We start from the raw sequence: 21339 nt of genomic DNA, 5'->3' as shown, positions 1-21339 counted from the left end.
TGGGCTTGCGGGCAGAGGTGAGCAGCTCTGAGTTTATTTTTCTGTACGGCGCCAAAAAGCTGAGAAGTCCTTCCCAAAAAGGTTAAGTAGTCTAGATATAGGAAGAAGGGGTAGTCTAGATATAACCCGCCTCCCCCGACGCAATCCTTGCGACAGTGACGAAGTGATGTGGGGATGTTTCCAATGCATCCACGGAGTCTGGCGTCTCCACGAACCACGAACAACAATCGCTGGCGCAATGACCTTCTCTGCTCAATCTTGTGATCGCATTCTTCCGCCTTCCAGAGAGCTTGAAGTCTCGACTCCCCACCATCGACTACAGTATCGCAACAGTATCATCGCATCACATTTTCTCAACAGCGTCTTCCAGACAAGCCTCAACTAGCAGCAGCAGCAGCAACACGACAACATCACTGCGACCATGCGTTTCGGCAAGACGCTCAAGCAGTCCATTTACGAGCCATGGCGGGACAAGTACATCGAATATGACAAGCTCAAGAGCCTCCTCCGGGAGGATAGACCTGACGATGATGACGAGCCATGGACCGAGGAGGACGAGGTCCGCTTCTGCGACGAGATTTTCAACGTCCAGCTCGAAAAGGTGGCCCAGTTCCAGGAGGAGAAGATGCAGGAGCTGCGTCAACGAGTAGATGCGGCCTTCGAGAAGCTCAGAGATCTGCCACCGGCCGATTCCCAAAACAAGGACAAGCCGACCGACGAAGCCCTCGCCCAACAACTCAAAGAACTCGAGGCCGAGCTGGATGGCATCACGAACGAAGTCAAGGAACTTCAGAAGTACAGCAATATCAACTACACGGGCTTCCTCAAGATCGTCAAGAAACATGATCGGAAGCGTGGTGATCGGTACAAGATTCGTCCCATCATGCAGGTCAGCTTGTCCAAGCGGCCCTTCAACTCGGAGCAAGGGTACTCGCCTCTGCTCAACAAGCTGTCGCTCATGTACTTCGCCATCCGCCAACATCTCGAAGAGAATGCTCCCGCCGAGCCGTACCATCTCGATCCCGTAAGTCAACCCGAGACACACAACGGCGAGAAGTATACGGCCTACAAGTTCTGGGTACACCCCGACAACCTGCTCGAGGTGAAGACGTTTATCCTTCGCCGGCTCCCTACTCTTGTTTACAGCCACCAGTCGGCCAAGGAATGGGATGGAGATGAGGACCCGACCATCACATCGTTGTACTTTGACAATGCCAACTTCCAGATGTACTACCAGAAGGTGGAACGTGAAGCCGAGGCGTCATCGCTCCGGTTGCGTTGGTATGGTCAACTGAGCCAGAAGCCAGAAATTGTTTTTGAGCAAAAGATTATACACGACAACGGCACTAGCGAGGAGCGCAAGTTCCCCATCAAGGAGAAGTACATTAAGCCGTTCTTGGATGGCGAGTACAAGATGGAGAAGTCGATCCAGAAGATGGAACGACAGGGCCAGAGCACCGCAGACGTGGAAGAGTTCCGTTCCACTGCCGAGGCTATTCAGGATTACATTCGCAGCAACAAACTTGAGCCCGTCGTCCGCGCAAACTACGCCCGAACTGCCTTCCAGAATCCCGGAGATGATCGCATTCGCATGTCTATTGACACCAACATTGCCTTCATTCGCGAGGATACCCTCGACCGCGATAGGCCGTGCCGTGATCCGCAGAACTGGCACCGCACCGATATCGACGACAGCAACATGACCTATCCCTTCAAAAACATCAACCAGAGCGAGGTGTCGCGGTTCCCCTATGCAGTGTTGGAAATCAAGCTGAAGGAAGACCAGAACCGCAAGCGACCAGTCTGGGTCACGGACCTGATGGCCTCGCATTTGGTCCACCCTTGCCCTCGCTTTTCCAAGTTCCTGCAAGGCGTCGCCTCTCTTTTCGAGGACTACGTCAACAGGTTGCCCTTCTGGCTGCCCGATCTGGACACCGATATCCGCAAGGATCCCCAGGTGGCCTTCGAGGAGGAGGAAGCGAAGCGAGCCCACCGTGCGCAGAACGAGCAGGTTGTCGGCAGTTTCCTCGGCACCAAACTAGGCAACTCGTTCAAGCCCTCCCGGAGCTCTCCAATGGCCAAGTCATACCTCGCCGAGCGCGTAGCGGCCGAGAGCAGCGGCGCCAAAGCGCAAACTCCCGCCTCCGGGACAGACAGGACCCCTACCGGTGCTACTCCCGCCGGTGAACTCAACGGAAGCACCAGTGGCCAGCAACAGGATGGCGGCCAGCAACAAGGAGGCCGTAGCGATTACGGCACCATGACCCTCTCCTCCGTCTTCCCTGGCTTCTCCCTCTCCAAGTACTCCATAGCCATGCGTCTCAAGCGGGCCCAGCACGAAGGCGGCCGCCGTGGCTCCGTAACCCTGCCGCCCGGCGTCGAGGAGCCGACCGAATGGCTCAAGAACTCGGGCCCCTTGCAGATCGAACCCAAGGTCTGGCTGGCCAACGAGCGGACGTTCCTCAAGTGGCAGCACATTTGCGTGCTGCTCGGCGGCTTGGCCATCAGCTTGTACACAGCCGCGGGCAGGGACACGGTGGCGGAGTATATCGCGGTTGGGTTCATCCTCGTTGCGGCGTTTGCTGGTGGCTGGGGGTATTTCTTGTTGCACTCGAGGAGGAAGATGATCATGGAACGGAGCGGCAAGGACTTTGATAACTTCTTTGGCCCGTTGGTGATTAGTGCTGCACTGATGGTGGCGCTGATTTTGAACTTTAGCTTTGCGGTAAGTCTTCCAGAGGTCTTTTGAGCATTCAGGGTAAAGAGTAACTGCTGACTTGTGTGGCTTTAGTATCGCGACTTCTTGGCTAGAACTCGGGCTGGAACTAAGGTTGAAGCTCTGTTCATCCAAAGCAGCAGCTCCTCGGCGAGTCCCGTCGACCTGAGATAGGAGGGTTTGTAGGGCTTGGTCGGTTAAGTTAAGACTGGATATGAAACTCATGCTTGTTTAACGAAGGGATAACAAAAGATTGGATACGGAAAACAGACTGGGTTATGACTATATGAATCGGGGATATGGCATGTGGGCGGTGGTTGGGTAGAGAGATGTCTCGACGAGGATTGTATTGAAGTAGGCATACATACAGTTTGGCTTTGATTTGGAAGCATCAATTTGGATAAACAAGAGAACTTGACTCGGTAACATGTTGATGGCTGTGGAAAGGGGGCATGTCCCTCTCTCTCTTAATACGCGCACGGGCCACTGTTGCTCTGGAGAAAATGTAAATGGACTGAAGTTCTAAACAAAACAACAATTTCATGCAAACAACATCTCAACAGCGCCGTTCAACAAACCTGCAACAATCATCGTGATCGTTTCCCCCAAACCCCAAACGGTTGTCATATGAAAGGCTCAAGCACTCGACGGCCAGCCATCTAAGATCTTCACTCGCCTCGCTTTGACGAGCCCCTCACCATCAAACCGACCAACTGAAGGGAGAATCACAACACAGGCGGGAATATCATCACAACAACCAACATTATCACCAACAACAGCACATCACAAAAAACCAACCACCGCCCCCAAAAATGTCAACACAAATCCCTCTCCACCCCCGTCCTCTCCAACAACCCCCCTCCTCAACCTCATCAACAGTCACCAACCCACTCCCAACCCTAATCCAAACCCCCTCGGGCCTCGCCCTCCTCGAACTCCAAGGAACCCTCAACATCCGCGACTTCGACCCCTCCTCCTCACAACATGAAATCACTCCAATCCCAGTAGGAAGAATCGATTTCCCCGACTACCAACCCAACTCCCTCACCTTCGACCCCAGCGACAAGAAGTGGATGAAGAGGGTGTATATGTACATTGGCGAGCATCAGCGGTTGCATGGGGAGGTGAAGGCTTTGGGGAAGGCGGTTGGGGTTGTTAGGAAGCGGAATTCTTCTGGGGGGGAAGAGGGAGACAACAAAGAAGAGCTGGAGGTGGTGGAGATATTGAGGTATAAGATTGTTTTTGGGACGAGGCCGGAGCCGGTTACGAGGGGGGAACAGTTTACTGGGAGGGGTTGAACGGGGGTTGAAGGGGTGTTTTGGGGATGGGAGGACTGACGAGGGCAGGGTGGTGGTGGTGGTGAAGTTGGGAATAGGAATAGGGAGAGGAATCTGAAGGAGGTGTGGTGGATAACCCTAACCCTCTACAATTCGACCTCGGATTAGCGATCAGAGGTATAACGACATGCTCGTCATAACGATCAAAAGCTCGGGAACGGTTGCCAAATGTATGGAAATAACGATCAACCTCTGACTTGCGATTTCGATCAGATTTCAAGCGTGAGCCGTACCAAAATCGTTATTCCTAGGGGGTCTGGATAGGTTCTACCTAAAACGTCCAGGTTGTTACAGCTCGTGACGGCCGGTAACAAAGCATTTCACCTGACCACGGCCTTCTGATTGGCCCAAGACCCCGCCCGTACTGGGCACTGGCCTACCTTTGAATAACAAAAAACTTTTCCCTACAAAGATAATACGGGCGTTGGCATAGGTAGCTTCAGGTTGGTTACTTCAATGAATGATAAACTCGGATAAAATTGGTCATATGACCTCGTCGCTTCCCATCCCAAGTTTTTAGCTCTCTCTCCCTTGAGCGTGTTGGTTCCTGACTAATGTTTGAAGGGTCCTCCATGAAAAAGCACGAGGGGTCACGAGGTCCCCTGGATTCCAAGTATAGGGTCTGGATCCAGTCTGTGATACCGTGATAGGTAGGATGAGAGCGGTGAATGATATGTGTAAGAGGTTGCAGTTCGAGACCGATTCGTCGCGAAAAAGAATGCGAACGCGTCTACCGGTGTAGCTCAGCTAGGTTGCTCCCTATCTTTTCCAGCTCGTCTCAAGTCCGCCACAGCTAGTCTGGCAGTTCAGAAGCTGCGATGGGATGATGAGATGTCGACTGTCGGTCAGCCTCAAGCCATGAGCATAGACTCCCGACTCGAAGACATATGGTCAAATCGATCATTCACGTTTCACATGTTGAACGACGAAAAGACCAGCTTTTAAACAATATCCGGAGGTGGTGTCAATGACCATCATGACTGGATTAACAAAAAAGTCAAGATGGTGGGACCCCGCCAACCGGTGTCGTTGGAGCTGTGGGATTGTCCACTGAGAGGTGGGGGATGCTGCAGCAGACGCCACAGCGGGCTCTCACTGGCTGATAGGGCGCGGAGTAATGGAAGTTGTGAGGCGAGGAAAGTTCAGGTTGGTGGTGTTCACGGGCACTTTCAGTGGGAATGCACAATTCCAAGTGACCGCGAGAGTTGATGGGATCACCAAAGTGATGACGCCCGCATGGCCCGCATTCCGTTCCCGCTCCAGTGCCGAATCCCCGGCCACACGTATACTCGACCGCCGGAGACCTAGCGGACGGTAAGGAAGTGACTGTAGTGACAAGAGTACGTATTTCATGACAGCTATGGATCCCTGATTGAGGTGTCCCCTTTTCCAACTCAACTTATCTCCACTTCGTCAATGGCAACGGCTTTGTCCACACTTTTTTGCTGCATATCCACCAGGGTTCTAGACTATACATTACCACAGCGTGTCCTTCTTCGTCTCTTCGTCTCATCAACTGTTTGCTTATTCTGCTTGCTTAGCTGTCACCCCTTCTTAGTGGCTCACATTCGAACCTGTTCGAGACCTTGAACCCCCTTGACCGCCAACAGATCATCTAGTACCGGAGGCTATAATAGGGCCACCACACTCCCTTTTCAGACACACGTCTGCACTCTGCCCATCTTGCTGCCAACATACTCATATCGACTGGAAAACACAGCAACACACCCTACTATGAAGTTTGGCAGAAAGTATGCAAGCCTAAAACCCCTAAAGCTCTTTGCACTACAAGCTAACGGTTCGACAGTCTCCCACGTAACCAGGTCCCCGAGTGGGCAGCCTTCTACATCAACTACAAAGGCCTAAAGAAGCTGATCAACTCTGCGCAAGAAGCGGCCAAGAATGGAGAGCCGGTAGATTTGGCAGAGTTCTTCTTCGCCTTGGACCGAAACCTTGAAGACGTCGACTCTTTCTACAACAAGAAGTATGCCGAGGCCTACCGGCGGCTTAAGGTGCTGCAGGATCGCTATGGCGGGACCCCCGAGATTGTCGCCAACCTCGATGATGACGAGGTTGAGGAGCTAATGGGAGCCCTTCTCGAGCTGCGAAGTCAGTTTCGGAAGCTGCAATGGTTCGGCGAAATCAACCGTCGTGGGTTTGTCAAAATCACAAAGAAGCTGGACAAGAAGGTCCCCAACACAACAAGCACCCAGCACAACTACATTTCCACAAAGGTCGATCTATTACCGTTCGCCAATGATACCGCCATCAGCCGCCTTTTGACCGAGATCAACAAGTGGCTGTCAAAGCTGGGAGATGCGCAGAACATCGATGATGCCAAATCCGAGAGATCGACACTCTCGCTGGGCCGTGCTTCTGCAAAGGCTATGCTTAACGTACCGAGTGCGCTTCTCGACAGGTTGGAGCATGCCATTCGTAAAGACGACGTCGCGGCTTTGGAAAACGGTTTGAAGGAAGGAAATCTAGCGGACTCCGAGGGCCCATCACCGTCACAACAGCCCTTGCTGCTTAACCTACTCCAGCGATCTATTTCCTCCCGTTCCAGAGACTGCATCGTTTTCCTTCTCAAGCAAGTCAAATCACTGGACGAGCCCAACGACATCAACGAGCGCAACTGCATTCACAGACTTGTCATTCACATTGGTCGCACAAAAACGGCTTCACTTATCAGTAGTGAGCCAGAGGCCGAATCGTACCCCTTCCCGCGCACCGGGGTTCACTACGCGCAGCCCTACCTCACCCCAGCTACATCGCCCTTGTCAGCACCGCGTGGGACGACCCTAAAGGAGTCGAAACTCCTCGGCCACGACGATGAAGCGATCCAGCTGCTCAAGTACCTACTAGAAAATCTGAGGCCAGACCAGAGAGTGGCTCTGATTGCCAAAGACGCATTCGGCCGTATACCGCTCCACTATGCCGCCCAGTTCGGCTTCGTCGTCGTCTGCCAGATCATCATGCGCAAGATGCAGGACTGGGGACAGTTCAACGTCGAGAACGGCATCGACGCCCCCGAATGGCAGGACAAGGATGGAAACGCGCCGCTGCACTTGAGCGTCATCGGCGGCCACCCGCTGACCACCAAAGCGCTGCTGCAAGGAGAGAACTGGAAGGGGGTTAATGACCACCAAGCCGAAATGAGGCGTGCCATCTCCAAGTCGAGCGCGGTGCTGGCTCTCGCGACCAAGGCCAACTCCAAGGATATCGTCGAGCTGCTGGTCAATGCGGGAGTCGATATCAACTGGCAGGACAACAGCGGCGAGACGGCCTTGCACGTTGCCGCCAGGTTTGGCCACGACGAGTGCGCCAGGGTGTTGCTCAAGGGTACGGAGCAGCAGAAGGCCAACCTGGAGTTGGCCGAGAAGAATTTTGCGTGGACCCCGCTGCACATTGCGGCTGTTGATGGCCATCTCGGTGTCGCCCAGCTGCTTGTGGATGCCGGTGCGGATGTGGACAAATTGGATTCGTCTGGTTGGACGGCGAAGGAGCATGCGGCGCTGAGAGGCCATTGCGAGATTGCACGGCTCCTGTCTGCTCATAGTCAGGCCCCAGAGGATGTGGGAGGTAGCAGCTCCGACGGCGACGATGAAAAGTCATCAACGACCACACCGTATCCTGAGACCGAGAACGCCCTGGCTGCATCTCTGGGAGATAGACGGTCCAACGCCCCCGGAACGTCGCGTCCTGCTGAGCCTGTCAAGACCTTCGGCCACAGGTACCTCAAGAATGAGAGCCTCGTGCTGGTCAGTCTGGGTTCGATGGATATGCGCAAGGGAATTGAGGCGATTAAGCTGGACAAGGTGCCGCTTGCTGAAGCCCACACGACACAGCTGGATACGGCTCTGTCGGTTGTCGTGTCTGCCCAAGGTGCGCAGGGCGACCCGACCATGATCGACCTGCCTGTTCACGAGAACATCTCTACCGAGCCTATCCTCTTCACCACCAGGGATGCCTCCAATGTTAGACTCTTCTTCGATATCGTGCCGACATACTCGGGCAACGAGAAGAACAAGGTCGGCCGAGGTGTTGCTCTCCTTTCCAGTGTCCGCCCCACCGTCGGCACCAAGAGGATGAACCTGCAAGGTGACATCTCGGTGCCGATTATGGGCAGCAACTTTGAAGTTATCGGGACAGTCAACTTCAACTTTTTGGTCATCACTCCTTTCTCGCACCCCAAGATGGAAGTAACCTCGCAGCAGACATACTGGAAGAAGCTGGACTCTACCATGGTTATTGGCCACCGCGGCCTCGGCAAGAACGTTGTAGCCAACAAGTCCCTCCAGCTCGGCGAGAACACGATCCCATCGTTCATTGCCGCCGCTAACCTCGGCGCTCAATACGTCGAGTTCGACGTGCAACTCACCAAGGACCACGTCCCCGTCATCTACCACGACTTCCTCGTCAGCGAGACAGGTTTCGACGCACCCGTGCACACCCTCACTCTCGAACAATTCCTCCACATCAACCCCGACTCCTACCGCTCGGGTCACCCCCATCACCACGGCCACCACGCACCTGCTGCCCAACAAGCTCAGCATAGGCAGCTGAAGAAGTTCCGCAGCAACAGCCCCGGCCCTCGCCAGCGGTCCATGTCGATGGATTTACTACCCGGAGACGGTAAAGACCTGATGGAAGAGCGGATGAAGCACACGCGCGACTTCAAGGAAAAGGGCTACAAGGGCAACTCCCGGGGGAACTTCATCCAGGCGCCCTTCGCGACGCTCGAGGACCTGTTCCGCAAGCTGCCCGAGAGCGTGGGGTTCAACATCGAGATGAAGTACCCGATGCTGCACGAGAGCGAGGAGCACGAGATGGACACGTATGCGGTCGAGCTCAACTCGTTCTGCGACACGGTCCTGCAGAAGGTGTACGACATGGCGGGGCAGCGGCACATTATCTTTTCGAGCTTCAACCCGGATATTTGTCTCTGTTTGAGCTTCAAGCAGCCCAATATTCCGATTTTGTTCTTGACGGATGCGGGCACGTGTCCTGTCGGTGATATCAGGGCGAGCAGTTTGCAGGAGGCCATCCGGTTTGCGAGCAGGTGGAATCTGCTGGGTATTGTGAGCAACGCCGAGCCGCTGATCAATAGTCCGCGGTTGGTGAGGGTGGTTAAGCAGAGCGGGTTGGTTTGTGTCAGTTATGGGACGCAGAATAATGACCCGAGCTTGGTGCAGGTAAGTTTTATCTCCCCTTCTCCTTTCTTTTTGTTTTATCATCATCATTATCGGAATCAAGCTAATCAACTTTCCTTCTACCTACAGAAACAAGTCAAGGAGGGCATCGACGCCGTCATTGTCGACAGTGTCCTGGCTATTCGTAAGGGATTAACCAGGGACAGAGGCAACGTTAGTGGCGGCGGCGGCAGTAATGGCAAAGAGCTCCAGGAGAGGGTGAGAGAGGTGGAGGAGGCCATCAAGAAGGAGCGAATCGAGGAAGAGGGCTCGTCTGCTGAGGGAAGCGCCAATGGGGATAGTAACGGTACCATGAGCGGGACGAGTACTAAGGAGATCGAGGAGACCTTGCGGGCTTTGAGGACATAGACGGGAGGATACACTTTTACCTAGAATAGCGATGGGCACATTTGAGGAGGGGAAGCGTTGGCTTGGGACATGATACACTTTGCAGAGCTGGACAGATTAGACACATGCTCAACGATGGTTTATGACATTGCAACGGTCAAGCAAGGAGTCGTTCATTGAAATAGTCAGATGTGGCTGTTGTTCACCAGGCAAAGTGGCTTAGTTCTTAGGGATGGGAGGGTGTCGATGGCGGCCTGCAAGTTACCAAGTCACCAACAGCATTCAGTGATCCTGTAGGACAGATCTGTTAGCGTGCCGCTCATACATTCCTAGTGGGCTGCCTCCGATCATGACAAAGACCACGACAGGATAGTTGTGTAGCGAGATGGAAAAAGGCAGCCACGGCACCCACCAACCGGTTGACGAAGTGGCTGAGACGATCTCGTGTGTGTGGGATTGCGTAGATTGCGTAACCTTGAAGAAGATGGAATTGATCCTTGATCAGCTGGGCTCCAGATATTGGCCTCGTGGGCAGTGTACCTCTGGGCTTGATTTGGTGCGTTAAGAGAGGCGGTGGTGTAACAGGACCCTGGATCACCAAAAGTCTTGGTTGGTGCCCCGCTATAATTCTCAAGATCGCCCGCGACTGTCCACCGGGCAAGTAGAATTCTTGCTCTTCCAGAAACAGGAATCAACCTGAAGATACACTGTCTCATATCATACATTACTTTCCTTTGATTCCTTGAGCTTTGACGTAGAAGCTTGAGCTGTGCAGATAAGGACCTGAGTCACCCAGGCACATTGCGTGTAGGCCGGACTTACAAGGAGGTACCGGGCCGACAATCGCACCTGTTAAGGACCACCTGAAGAGGCCTGAAGAGGAGCCCCGCCCAACAGTTCGGCCGATCGATTCACACTCGCTCGTTGCTCGGCTGACAGCAACTCACCATTACGTCCACGTCCACTCCAGTCCAATCGTCTGAGGCCATCGCGCGCCATTTCAGCCACTATTCATTCTTATCCTCCGGCCAAACTCTTCCTGTCTAGCTCTTTATCCTCTTGATCCAATACGAACGCGACCGGAAACGTTTTATCCGACCGAAAGACGGCCAAGGAGCGAACTGACCAAGGCGCTCTCGGCTTGGAACTCGACATCTCACGATTCCATCGAACACCTCGCGACTTGACTCCGAATCTCTTCCCCAAACACCACAAAAAAAAAAGCCCGCTCAACAAACCTACCTCAACCGACACCACAAGGTCGACATCCCAAACAACAGTCAACTCGATGGCAGGCCCTGCGTCTCCCGGCAACGACGGCCCAACCTTTGCGCCCCCGCCGCTCCCAGCCGGCTGGATCGCGCAATGGGATAACGCCTCCAAGAAGTACTACTACGTCCAGCTCTCCACCGGTGTTTCACAATGGGAGACTCCTACAGATCCAGCTCCCGTTGGCGCCACCCCCGGAGCCGCTCATGAACACCCGTACGGCGTGCCCGGTAGCGACGGCGACAGGAAACCCGAGATCATCACTTACCCAGACGGCAGCCAGAGCGCCAAGTACCCTGATGGGAGAGTAGAGCCGGTTGCTCCTCGAGAGGATGGTACGAGGGGAATTGGAGGCCCTGATCAGGACAGAAGTTTGGGTGTATGTTCTTTCTCCCATCCTTGTCTCTCTACTGAACGTTGGTGAAGTGCGCGTGACTAACAGTCTATCTCCTCTATTTTAGTCCTTCATCGGAAACACTCTCATTAGCAACCTCGCCGGCGGAGGCAAGCAGTCCCACGGAAGCAGCAGCGGTGGTGGTGGTGCAGGTGGCCTGGTTGGTTCCCTGCTTCAGGGTGTCACGGGCGGCGGCGGCCACTCCTCTGGCGGACACGGAAACAGCAGTGGAGGTCTCGGTGGTAAGATCGCGTCCCAGCTTGTCTCGGGCATGTTCTCTTCCGGTGGAAACAACAAGCCTTCGTCCTCGTCCTCGTCGTCGCAGCAACACAACTATCACGGAAACCAGTCATCTTCGCATGGCTCTTCGGGCAGCCACGGCGGTGGTCTCGGTGGCGTTATGGGCGGCATCGGTAATCTGTTCGGAAACAAGCCCAGCTCCGTAAGTTGAATGGCTGAACCCTGTTGTAACTTCAAGAAGCAAAGGCTAATCAGAGAACTCCTGATCAGAGCTCCGGCTTCGGCTACTCCAACTCAGGACAAAGCGGTTCCTACAGCGGCCAGACACCTCCCGCGACATACCAGCAAGCCACGTCTGGAGGTGGCTCATCCTCCACCTACCAGACGGCCGGGCCTACATCCCAATCGCACCAGTCACACCACTCGCACAGCGGCAGCAATACCCCTTCCTACGGCGCATCCGGCCAACATGCCCCCTACGGCCAAAACCAGCACGGCCAGCAGCCTTCCTACGGTAGCACCCCCTCCTACACCTCACCTCCGACTGGCCAGCAGCCCCAGTATGCTCCTCCCCCGGCTGGAGGACCGCCAGGACAATATGGACAGCAAGGGCAGTACGGGCAGCCTCCGCAGCAGCAATATGGGTACAACCAGGCCCCGTATGGCCAGCCGCAAGCAGGAGGCTACCACCAGCAGACTCCCTCATACGGACAACCACCGCAGGGAGCTCCCTATGGCCAGCAGCAGCCTCCGTATGGCGGACACCAGGGGCAACAGCAGCAGTACCCACCGCCGCCTAATACCTATGGCCAGCCGCCTAGTGGTCAGTATGGTCAACAGCCTCAGTACGGCGCGCCGCCGCCGACGTCGCAACCCCAGTATGGCGGGCAGCCGCAGGGGCAATACCATTATTAGGAAGGCCAACCTCATGATGATGGACTGCCTTTGATCGTGAAGGTCGCAGGCAGCCGTCAGCACTAGGTCAACCACGTCAGGTTTGGGGGGGAATGGAAGAACCGCCAGCGAAACAAATGAGATATGGAGGTTCAGTTATGAAGATACCAAGGACGTAGAGGGATGATGGTCAGACATGGAGGTACAATGGACGCAGCCGAGCAACAAGGCTTTTTACAACCAAGTTATCGTTTTGAGAGAAGGATATGAAAACGAAACAGGATGAGCTAGGTATTTTGAAGTTGTCGAACATCTGGGCCTGGAGCCGGAATCAGTACGCCAACAACTCTGGGTGACACCAAACATGCCGCAGCAAAATAGGGCAGTGGGGAATCAATTTACGACGAAGCAATGACAGCGTACACTAGCACGTGAACATGATTCTCCCCTTTAGTTTGTACTCCTGGATCGCATACATTGGAAGATGGAATGAGTCGTGGAGCCAAGTGACTCGAGGGAACAAGGGAGCGGTGATATTGAAGATGTGTGGGGATTGTTGTCGGCAGGCTGGCTTAGCACCAAGGCCTGATTGCTCGTGTTTTTGATGTCTGAGCGGCGATGGGGCATATGGATTTCTTTCAAGTCTTGCTGTTCTAAGGGTGTACTATCGATATTGGGGGTTACAGCGTACTTGTACGTACCTTAGTGAAAGGGAGGAGGATTCTGGCTTGTATGTGTGAACGTCAACACAGGATTATGTTTCATCTGCAGCCATTTGGGCATAAGCGAGGTCTTGTACTGAGTAAGGAGAGTGAAATAGGGGAGGAGATAGACAGTGGCGAAGATATGAAAGGCGCGGTGGGAACGGCAGCAATCTCGTTCCTGTCTCGTATGGATATGGCTTTTCTGTAACAAATATACCTTCCACGAGTAGTCAAATATGTTCTCAAAAACATCATGTCTGTCATCTCTATCACAATACCCATCCTGAACAGCCCTCTTAGCCTATCCCTCTTCATTTAGTCTCACCTCTCCTTCTTACTCTCCTCCACACCCTCACTCGCCTCCTCCTCAGCTTCCACTTCGCTCGACACGACCTCTCCAACCAGGAAAGAAACCACCCTCTTCGAAACCGCCCATCCAGCCACAGCAACGACAACGATCCAACCAATCGTCGGCACTAACGACCGAGGAAGCACGTTAAAGAGAAAAGGATCAAGGATGATGTCCACGTCCACCGGCGGTGGGTGCAGCATGAGACTGGCGTTGGAGGTGAAATAATCCGCCGCGGCGGATATGTGAAGGAGGAGCGCTGCCGAGGAGGAGGGTGGTGATGATGAGCCACTGGAGGAGTCCTTCAGTTTTGTGGTGGCATGTTGTGCCTGTGGTGAGACTGCCGGGAAGTATTCCATCAAGGATCCTGCGAGGTGAGGTGTCATGATGACTTCTTTGGCGGTGTAAGTTTCCATGTAGAAGTTGGTTGGTTGCTTTTTTGGTGGGTGTGTGTTAGTGATGGTACTGATACCGCCTCGGGAACAGAACAGAAACATACCGTAGCAGCCCAGCAAACCCTCACTTCATACCTCTGCCCCTCTGTCAAGCCATCCAGAAGAAACCATGCATCTTGTCCACGAGGGTGGTCGGCGGATGGAAACACTCGCTTTAGCCGGGTCCGGAGTGAAGACCGGTCATTCGGGGTTGGTGTGAGGGTGTGGATGTGGTGGAGTTTGTTGTCTAGCCATCGCTGTGCCTGCTGGTCATCTTTTATGATATTTTCCTCCGAGTGAGAGGAGGAGGAGGGGCCGAGGAAGATGGTTTTTTCTACATTGGCGAGGACGACAGAGCAGAGGAGGGATATGATGAGGACGAGGAGTTGTGAGGGAAGGAAGTGAGGCATAGTTGGTGAGTGTTTACTTGGGGGATGGGTTGTTTATGTTGCCCCCTAAAACTGCCCTGCGGATGCTGCAATGGCCAAGGTCGGGTCTCCCCAGATTAACCCCACAGAACGGCTGGGTAAATTTACCCCGGAATAAGTGGAACCCCACCTTAACTAACTGTGGGCCCAAGGATCAGCGTTAGTGACACCATGCTTGACACGCCTAACGGGATGCTTGACGCTGGAACGATCACATGCTTCTTTCTGCCCTTCCTCGCTTTACACCAGCATTTCGAGCCGATCCGAACGGTCCAACGAACGACTGCCCATTCCAGTCAAAGTGCGTGACGCAAGGCCGAGGAAGAGAACCACGCCCATCCGTAGTCGCTTTTTGGCTTTTCCTACTTTCACGACTACGACATCCGAAACTCTGGAGATTACCATGTCCATGTCGACAGGTTGAGTGCGCCATCTGACAACCTCGACCATTGTCTATTATTCGCATTAGAGCATCGCGACTATCAGCTTTACCACCGAACTAAGTGCATTGCTCCAAATCACCAACAAGAGACACTGGTCTGTCGCATGTTGGCGCCTGTGACCCAAAGTTTCAGGTTGATTTCAAGTACCGAAGCCTGAACCTAGCATATCGTCAAACCTCCGATCCCAACTCCATGACCACGAAGACGACGACAACAACACTATAACTATAGTAAGAGTCACCACCATCGACCATGGCGCCCTCACTCTCCAAACCCGTCCTCCCCGTGTTCCGGGACCGCACCGTCAAGGGCATCATCACCCAGCTCACGTCCATGTACCTCGACAACCGCACCCGCATCTCACGCGCCGTCTACATCACCCTCTTCGTCGCCCTCGTCAACCGTGTCCGTCATGCCATCGCCGAGCAAAAGGCCGCCTCTGCCCGCGACGCCGCCAAGCGCGCCGAGCGCCAGGGCACCACGGCCTCGACCTCGGACGATGCCGCGGGCGGCAAGAAGAAGAAGGTGGAGCTGAACCGCGAGTTCTTCCGCTCGCTGCTGCGGTTGCTCAAGATCGTCGTGCCCGGCTGGCGCAGCAAGGAAACGAGGCTGTTGATCAGCCATAGTTTCTTCTTGGTGTTGAGGACGCTGATCTCGCTCAAGGTGGCGGCTATGGATGGTGCGATTGTCAAGGCGCTGGTGAAGGGTAATGGAAGGGAGTTCATTACGAGGATTGTGTATTGGATGTTGATTGCGGTGCCGGCTACGTTTACGAACTCTATGGTGAGTACCGACTGTTTCTGCTGCATGACACGAGATGCTAATGCTCTAAACTACATTACAGCTCTCATACCACCAAGCCGAATTGTCGTTAAAGTATAGGACGAGATTGACGCAGTATATCCACGACAAATACCTTTCGCAGTTGACTTTCTATGGTATTTCTGCGCTAGACGACAGGATCAAGAACCCCGATCAGCTCATTGCGGTTGATGTGGCCAAGTTCTCCAATAGCTTGGCTGAGCTGTACAGCAACCTGGCCAAGCCGATCCTTGATATGGTGCGCAATCCCCTGTCTTTGGCTACTACTAATGGGAGACCCTTGGCTAACCTACAATACCTAGACAATCTACACCTTCTCGCTATCCAAGAGCGTCGGTGGAGAGGGTGTTGTATTCATGTCCCTGCTGGTCCAACTCTCAGCAAACGTCATGCGAGCGCTAACACCGCCTTTCGGCAAATATGTTGCTGAAGAAGCGAGACTAGAGGGCGAATTCCGCTTCCAGCACTCTAGGCTAATAGACCACAGCGAAGAGGTCGCCCTATACGCCGGTCACGAAGCCGAAAAGGACACGCTAGACAAGGGCTACTTCACCTTGATCAAGCACGTCAACTATATCTTGCGCCGGCGCTTCTATCACAGCTTCATGGAGGATTTCGTGATCAAGTACTTCTGGGGTGCGTTGGGCTTGATGCTCTGCAGTGTTCCCGTGTTCGTCAAGCTGCCGGGCCAGCTCCAGATGAACATGGGTGACCGCACCGAGACGTTCGTGACAAACCGGAGAATGCTCCTGTCGGCTTCGGACGCCTTTGGCCGTATCATGTTCTCGTACAGGGAGATCATGGAGCTGGCGGGCTACACATCCCGGGTGTCGTCACTGCTGGAGGTCATGGATGACATTCAGAACGGACACTTTGAGAAGAAGCTGGTGTCTAGCTCGGGTATCGAGGATAACGAGGCCGTGCTCAAAGGCAGAGGCAAAGTGGTGGAGAGCAGGGATATCGAGTTCATTGATGTGTATGTTCCACTTCCCCTTTCCCTCCCTCGTACCAAGTCATTTGCATCGCCATGCTAACCCTTCCACACAAAACAGCCCTATCATCTCCCCCAACGGCGACGTCCTAGTCAAGGCCCTCTCCTTCAAGCTCCGGGCAGGCGACCACCTCCTCGTCGTCGGCCCCAACGGCTGCGGCAAGTCCTCCCTCTTCCGTATCCTCGGCGGTCTCTGGCCCGTCTACGGCGGCACCGTCCACAAGCCTCCCTTCACCGACATCTTCTACATCCCGCAGCGCCCCTACCTCTCTCGGGGGTCCCTGCGCCAGCAAATCATCTACCCGGACGGCCTGCGCACCATGCGCGCTAAGGGCGTCACTGACGCTGACCTGCTCGCTATCCTCAAGGTTCTCAATCTCGAGCACCTGCTCGAGCTCTACCCGGAGCGGTGGGACGCCGAGGCCGAGTGGCGCGACGTTTTGTCAGGTGGCCTCCAGCAGCGCGTCGCTATGGCCAGGCTGTTCTACCATAAGCCCCGCTATGCCATCCTGGACGAGTGCACGAGCAGCGTGACGCTTGATACGGAGAAGGTCATGTATGATAATGCCAAGGCGTTGGGGATCACGCTCATGACGGTGTCGCATCGCCGTAGCTTGTGGAAGTATCATACCCATATTTTGCAGTTTGATGGGCAGGGGAAGTACGTGTTTACGAAGCTGGATGCGGAGAGGAGGCTGGAGCTGGAGGATGAGAAGGAGGATTTGGATGTGTTGTTGAGGCAGGTGCCGGAGTTGGAGAGGAGGATTGCTGAGTTGACTGCTGAGTAAGCTGTGGACTGGATTGGATTGATGATTATGAGGATGAGATGATGGGGGGTTTATTTTGGATATATATCACGGAAAGGAAGGAAGGGTGTAACTGGACCTTCGGAAAATGCCCAAAAGACTACAGTATATCCTGGGCGGCTTTATGAACTTTCTTTTTTGGATAGCAACTTGTTTGGATGTAAGAGAGATAGATACGGACACAGCATGTTCCCGTATATAAGGCGTTTAGTTTGTTGTGATTGGGATTGTCGCGCTCGTGCCTCAGAGGCAGAACTTAGGCAGGTATATAACTCATTCAGCTGACACTCTACAGTCACAGACTTTAACGCATCCCGTTCGTACACCTTGTGATATAGAAGCCGACGTTCGCATGATTCATATCTTCATTCAAAGGCAAGACAAAGAAAGTCTATAATAGCCCCAAGCAAACAGACTAACAGCAGCTAATGGTTCTCTCCCCTCAGGTTTCGTTTTTGTTCAAAAAGTTTTTTGTGATCCAGCTTATAAAAAGAAACGAAAAACGTACAAAACGTACAAGTACAATGTGTGTAATAAGAAGTATATATATCCAACTAACTCAACATCAAACCCCCTATCTTTCCCTTGATGAATCCCTCTCGTCATCTAACATCCACCTATCTAACCACCTTACACTCATCTACAGTAGTGTACAAACCCAACTCCTGACTAAAACTTAGATCTTGTCAAGAAAACGCGCGGCAGTACCAGTAGGCGCCGCCGGAGCCGTGCCGTTACCGGCAGGGAAGGGAACAGCGAGCGTAGCAGAGGCAGCAGCGGTGGAAGTAACAGTGACGGCCTCATCGGTGCAGCTATCATCCTCACCCTCACCCTCACCCTCCTCGCCAGTGGTATCCTCATCAGGGGGGCAGGACTCCTCATCACCGGAGCCATTAGAACCAGAGAGGTCGGTGCCGCTGTTACCAATAGCAGTAGCAGTGACGGCAGCGGCAGCAGAAGTGCCGGTGGCCTCATTGTTGACGACGGAAGGAGCGGTCATGGTTACGTAGACGGTGGAAGCGGGCATGGTGACGGTGGAGGCGGGGACGGTGACGGTCATGGCTGCGGCGCCGGCGGGGCAGTTGGCACCGGCGGCGGTTACGGTGACGGCGGCGGGGCATTGGCAGGCGCCGGAGTCGGGGCTGGAGCCGTTGCCAGAGCCGTTGCCAGAGCCGTTGCCAGAGCCGTTGCCGGAACCGGAACCAGAGCCAGAGCCAGAGCCAGAGCCGGAGCCGGAGCCGGAGCCGGAGCCGGAGCCAGTGCCAGAGCCGGAGCCAGTACCGGAGCCGGAGCCAGTGGTGGGAGAAGCAGGCTGGGTGAAGACCGAGGTGACGGTGGCGCCCATGCCAACAGTAATAGTCCTGGTGCCGATGGTGGTGGTGGTCATGGTGGAGGTGGTATCAACCTCGCCAGCGACAGCAGAAGTAGCGAGGTTGCCGCCACCGACGGCAGCAGCTGCGGAAGTGGAGAGGCCAACGGGGTTGGTCATGGTGATGGTCTGGACGACGGTGTTCTTGATGGTGGACATGATGGTGGTGGTGATGACGTGAGCGTTGCCGTTGCCGTTGCCGTTGCCGTTGCCGTTGCCGCCCCCGCCAAGGGTGATGGTGATGGCCTTGGGGGTGGTGAGGGTCTGGACGGCGGTCGAGGTAACCTTGATGCCGGTGCTGGAGGCATGGGCGAAAACGCTGGAGGAGATGGAGGAGGCCTCGGCTACGGGGCAGACGGTGGTGGTGAGATGAGCGGTGCGGGTGACGACGGTGGTGGCAAGAGCCTCGGTGGGGAGAGCAGACAAGTCCTCGGTCCTGGCGGGGCAGTTGGTGATGGAGGCAGCGCAGGAAGTGATTGTCTCAACCTGGGTAGCAATCACTGTAAGAGTGGTGAGACCGGACGACGCAGCAGCAGCCGGGACAGTGGTAGAGTTGCTGAAGATGGGAGCGGAAGTGGTCGCGGCAGAGGCGGTTACGGCAGCAGCAGAGGATAGCATGGAGCCAGGGATACCAGTGCTCGAAGCCCCAGCAAGAACGCTGGAGGAGATGGACGAAGCATCAGCAACGGGGCAGACGGTGGTGGTGAGATGAGCGGTGCGGGTGACGACAGTAGTGGCGAGAGCCTCGGTGGGAAGGGCAGCAAGGTCCTCACTCCTGGCAGGGCAGTTGGTGATGGTGGCAGCACACGAAGTGATGGTGTCGATCTGAGTGGCGATGACGGTGAGGGTGGTGAGAGACTGAGCTCCGGGGACAGTAGCCGTAGCATTGACGGAATCAGCCACGCCCGTAGAAAGGGGGACTCCAGTCGAAAGAGGAACGCCGGTCGAGAGAGCAACACCAGTAGAGATAGCAGCCCCAGTGGAAAGATCCACGGTCGAAGAAGAGGCAATGGCGGCAGCAGCCTCGGAGGAGCTAGCCACGGCTTCGGCAGAGCTGACAGCGGGAAGAGTGGTGTTGAAGCGGCGGAAGTGCATATGGCGAGGATGAGAGTGGGCGGTTGTGAGGGCGGCAAAGAAGCCGAGGGCAATGGCGGAGGTCTTCATGTTGACTGATGTATGTATCGGTTCGTATTCTGTTGTTTGTTTTCCCCCTTTTCAAAGACGTAGTCTGAAGGTGGTAATGAGTGGTTATTGCGCCCAGGCAATGTAGTTGATGTTGTTTTCCAAAGAGCGAAGATCGACTTCGCAAGACTGGCAGGTTAAAGACACTTGCTCGTAACAGAGAACGTAAAGGTGGGAAGAAAGACAAGTGAAGGCTGCTAGACTGGCTAGACGAGGAGACAAGCAAAAGGAATGATGCTTGACTTGTAAAGAGACAGACCACTCAAGAGAATGAAGCTACGGAGAAAAGAGAACAAGAGGGAGGTGAGACGACGGGAAAAAGAGACTTCTCGGAGGCTTTAAAGGATAAACTCTCACGAAGTCACAAAACTCCCCGCATCCACAGCCAAGAGAAAAGAACCCCTGCCACTGGGAGGACCCTTAACAAACTGACCGGGGCTCTTCCATACGGAGCAGTCTCCCCGCTGTTGTCGAACGGCCAGAGAACTGAAAGGCTGTCAGTATCCATCGTCGTAAAATGTAATGATGGTGAGTACCCCAATGGCACCACGAGAACGAGGGTTCATCTTGTTCGCGAAATCCAGGAGTTCTTGGTTCACAGATTTCTGTAACACGGGCGGGGATGGCACCCTTGTCGTGACAGGGGTACCAGCAGGAGGCAGACGCAGGAACGGATTTCCTGAGACAAGCACAGCAACGGTGGCCGGCCAATGGGGTCAGGATGTCGACCTCCCGAATAAGATTCGGGGCCAGGAAGCGCCGAGCCAACGGCAACAGAAAAGTGCCTGGAAATTCCTAAAAGAAAAATAGCATACATTGATGACATGGAATTCCTCATCCTTGGGGAAGGCGAGGGTGATTTTGGGACTAAGCCAAGGTAAGCCTGGAGTTGTGCATGAGTTGATAGTCGTTGATGTGGTGAATGTCAGGATCCTCAACTAGTTGGTGATCGTAAGATGGACGATCGATTCGGGTTCTAGATGTTGTAAGTGAAGAGCCCCTGAAACAAGTGATCGCCAGCAAAGACTGGTTGATGTAATAGAGCCGCGGGCGCGTTTGGGGCTGAGTCTCGGTTCGCGAGATCTACCGTTTGGATTCAACCGTAGGAGCAAATTTGCAGCGCGCAGGATATCTAAAAGTGGCAGTCAATAGGGAGAATTGAAATCGGGCGATTGAAGGTGAAGAGAAGAGGCCTCGGGCGGGCACGGCGGGGTACCTCGGACTCCCACCGTTTGTCTCGTCTTCCCCCTCGTACCTGAAGCAACAACAACGGGACGAACCATCCATTATACCCTGAAGTTAAATGAGCGAGCGGGCAAGTTGTTGACGCGGCTGACGTGAGTCTTTTGAACATTTCCGTATCCGTGCATTTATATAGAAACCAGGCCAATGGTTGGCATACGCATGGTCATGGCATGGTG

The 21339-nt window shown here is 54.4% G+C and overlaps 7 protein-coding genes across 7 annotated transcripts; 5 read left to right on the top strand and 2 right to left on the bottom strand.

Moving 5' to 3' along the window:
• The first annotated feature begins 10 nt into the window (after positions 1 to 10).
• Positions 11 to 3254, top strand: B0H65DRAFT_199769 (VTC domain-containing protein). The gene is made up of 3 exons (XM_062821765.1): positions 11 to 17; positions 82 to 2725; positions 2792 to 3254. Exons 2-3 carry the CDS (start codon positions 422 to 424, stop codon positions 2888 to 2890), a joined length of 2403 nt encoding a protein of 800 aa, XP_062681834.1. The 5' UTR covers positions 11 to 17; positions 82 to 421; the 3' UTR covers positions 2891 to 3254.
• Positions 3255 to 3528: 274 nt separating this feature from the next.
• On the top strand, positions 3529 to 4014 carry B0H65DRAFT_425929 (Ctf8-domain-containing protein; the record flags this gene model as incomplete). The annotated part of the gene is made up of 1 exon (XM_062824605.1): positions 3529 to 4014. One exon carries the CDS (start codon positions 3529 to 3531, stop codon positions 4012 to 4014), a length of 486 nt encoding a protein of 161 aa, XP_062681833.1.
• A 1583-nt stretch (positions 4015 to 5597) lies between these two features.
• On the top strand, positions 5598 to 9777 carry B0H65DRAFT_199734 (Glycerophosphoryl diester phosphodiesterase family-domain-containing protein). Its single transcript, XM_062821764.1, has 2 exons — positions 5598 to 5804; positions 5861 to 9777. Exons 1-2 carry the CDS (start codon positions 5788 to 5790, stop codon positions 9612 to 9614), a joined length of 3771 nt encoding a protein of 1256 aa, XP_062681832.1. The 5' UTR covers positions 5598 to 5787; the 3' UTR covers positions 9615 to 9777.
• Positions 9778 to 10881: 1104 nt separating this feature from the next.
• B0H65DRAFT_574024 (uncharacterized protein) lies at positions 10882 to 12767 on the top strand (the record flags this gene model as incomplete). The annotated part of the gene is made up of 3 exons (XM_062830565.1): positions 10882 to 11241; positions 11324 to 11698; positions 11767 to 12767. 3 exons carry the CDS (start codon positions 10882 to 10884, stop codon positions 12409 to 12411), a joined length of 1380 nt encoding a protein of 459 aa, XP_062681831.1. The 3' UTR covers positions 12412 to 12767.
• A 498-nt stretch (positions 12768 to 13265) lies between these two features.
• On the bottom strand, positions 13266 to 14392 carry B0H65DRAFT_524928 (uncharacterized protein). The gene is made up of 2 exons (XM_062828824.1): positions 13943 to 14392; positions 13266 to 13877 (listed from the first exon to the last, which is right to left on the bottom strand). The coding sequence occupies exons 1-2, from the start codon at positions 14285 to 14287 to the stop codon at positions 13416 to 13418; spliced, it is 807 nt and encodes a 268-aa protein (XP_062681830.1). The 5' UTR covers positions 14288 to 14392; the 3' UTR covers positions 13266 to 13415.
• A 494-nt stretch (positions 14393 to 14886) lies between these two features.
• Positions 14887 to 17664, top strand: B0H65DRAFT_199489 (ABC transporter transmembrane region 2-domain-containing protein). The gene is made up of 4 exons (XM_062821763.1): positions 14887 to 15531; positions 15593 to 15808; positions 15873 to 16546; positions 16623 to 17664. The coding sequence occupies exons 1-4, from the start codon at positions 15001 to 15003 to the stop codon at positions 17347 to 17349; spliced, it is 2148 nt and encodes a 715-aa protein (XP_062681829.1). The 5' UTR covers positions 14887 to 15000; the 3' UTR covers positions 17350 to 17664.
• A 379-nt stretch (positions 17665 to 18043) lies between these two features.
• B0H65DRAFT_508965 (uncharacterized protein) lies at positions 18044 to 19900 on the bottom strand (the record flags this gene model as incomplete). Its single annotated transcript, XM_062828275.1, is given in 11 exon segments — positions 18044 to 18337; positions 18350 to 18429; positions 18457 to 18679; positions 18692 to 18880; positions 18914 to 19000; positions 19022 to 19075; positions 19085 to 19236; positions 19255 to 19394; positions 19410 to 19511; positions 19545 to 19561; positions 19577 to 19900. Coding segments are annotated over 11 exon segments (1662 nt in total).
• Between the last annotated feature and the right edge of the window lie 1439 nt (positions 19901 to 21339).

Source organism: Neurospora tetraspora (assembly GCF_033439725.1).
Source record: "Neurospora tetraspora strain CBS 560.94 chromosome Unknown B0H65scaffold_4, whole genome shotgun sequence".
Classification (NCBI taxonomy): Eukaryota; Fungi; Ascomycota; class Sordariomycetes; order Sordariales; family Sordariaceae; genus Neurospora; species Neurospora tetraspora.
This window is presented reverse-complemented; position numbering and strand designations above follow the sequence as displayed.

Excerpts from the sequence above, each read along its gene's own strand:
- B0H65DRAFT_199769 (XM_062821765.1), top strand. The coding sequence starts at position 422 with ATGCGTTTCGGCAAGACGCTCAAGCAGTCCATTTACGAGCCATGGCGG. Across the intron at positions 2,726-2,791 it reads TTTTGAACTTTAGCTTTGCG|TATCGCGACTTCTTGGCTAG; the intron begins GTAAGTCTTCCA and ends GTGTGGCTTTAG.
- B0H65DRAFT_524928 (XM_062828824.1), bottom strand. The coding sequence starts at position 14,287 with ATGCCTCACTTCCTTCCCTCACAACTCCTCGTCCTCATCATATCCCTC. Across the intron at positions 13,878-13,942 it reads GGGTTTGCTGGGCTGCTACG|CAACCAACCAACTTCTACAT; the intron begins GTATGTTTCTGT and ends CCACCAAAAAAG.
- B0H65DRAFT_199489 (XM_062821763.1), top strand. The coding sequence starts at position 15,001 with ATGGCGCCCTCACTCTCCAAACCCGTCCTCCCCGTGTTCCGGGACCGC. Across the intron at positions 15,809-15,872 it reads CCAAGCCGATCCTTGATATG|ACAATCTACACCTTCTCGCT; the intron begins GTGCGCAATCCC and ends TACAATACCTAG. Across the intron at positions 16,547-16,622 it reads GATATCGAGTTCATTGATGT|CCCTATCATCTCCCCCAACG; the intron begins GTATGTTCCACT and ends CACACAAAACAG.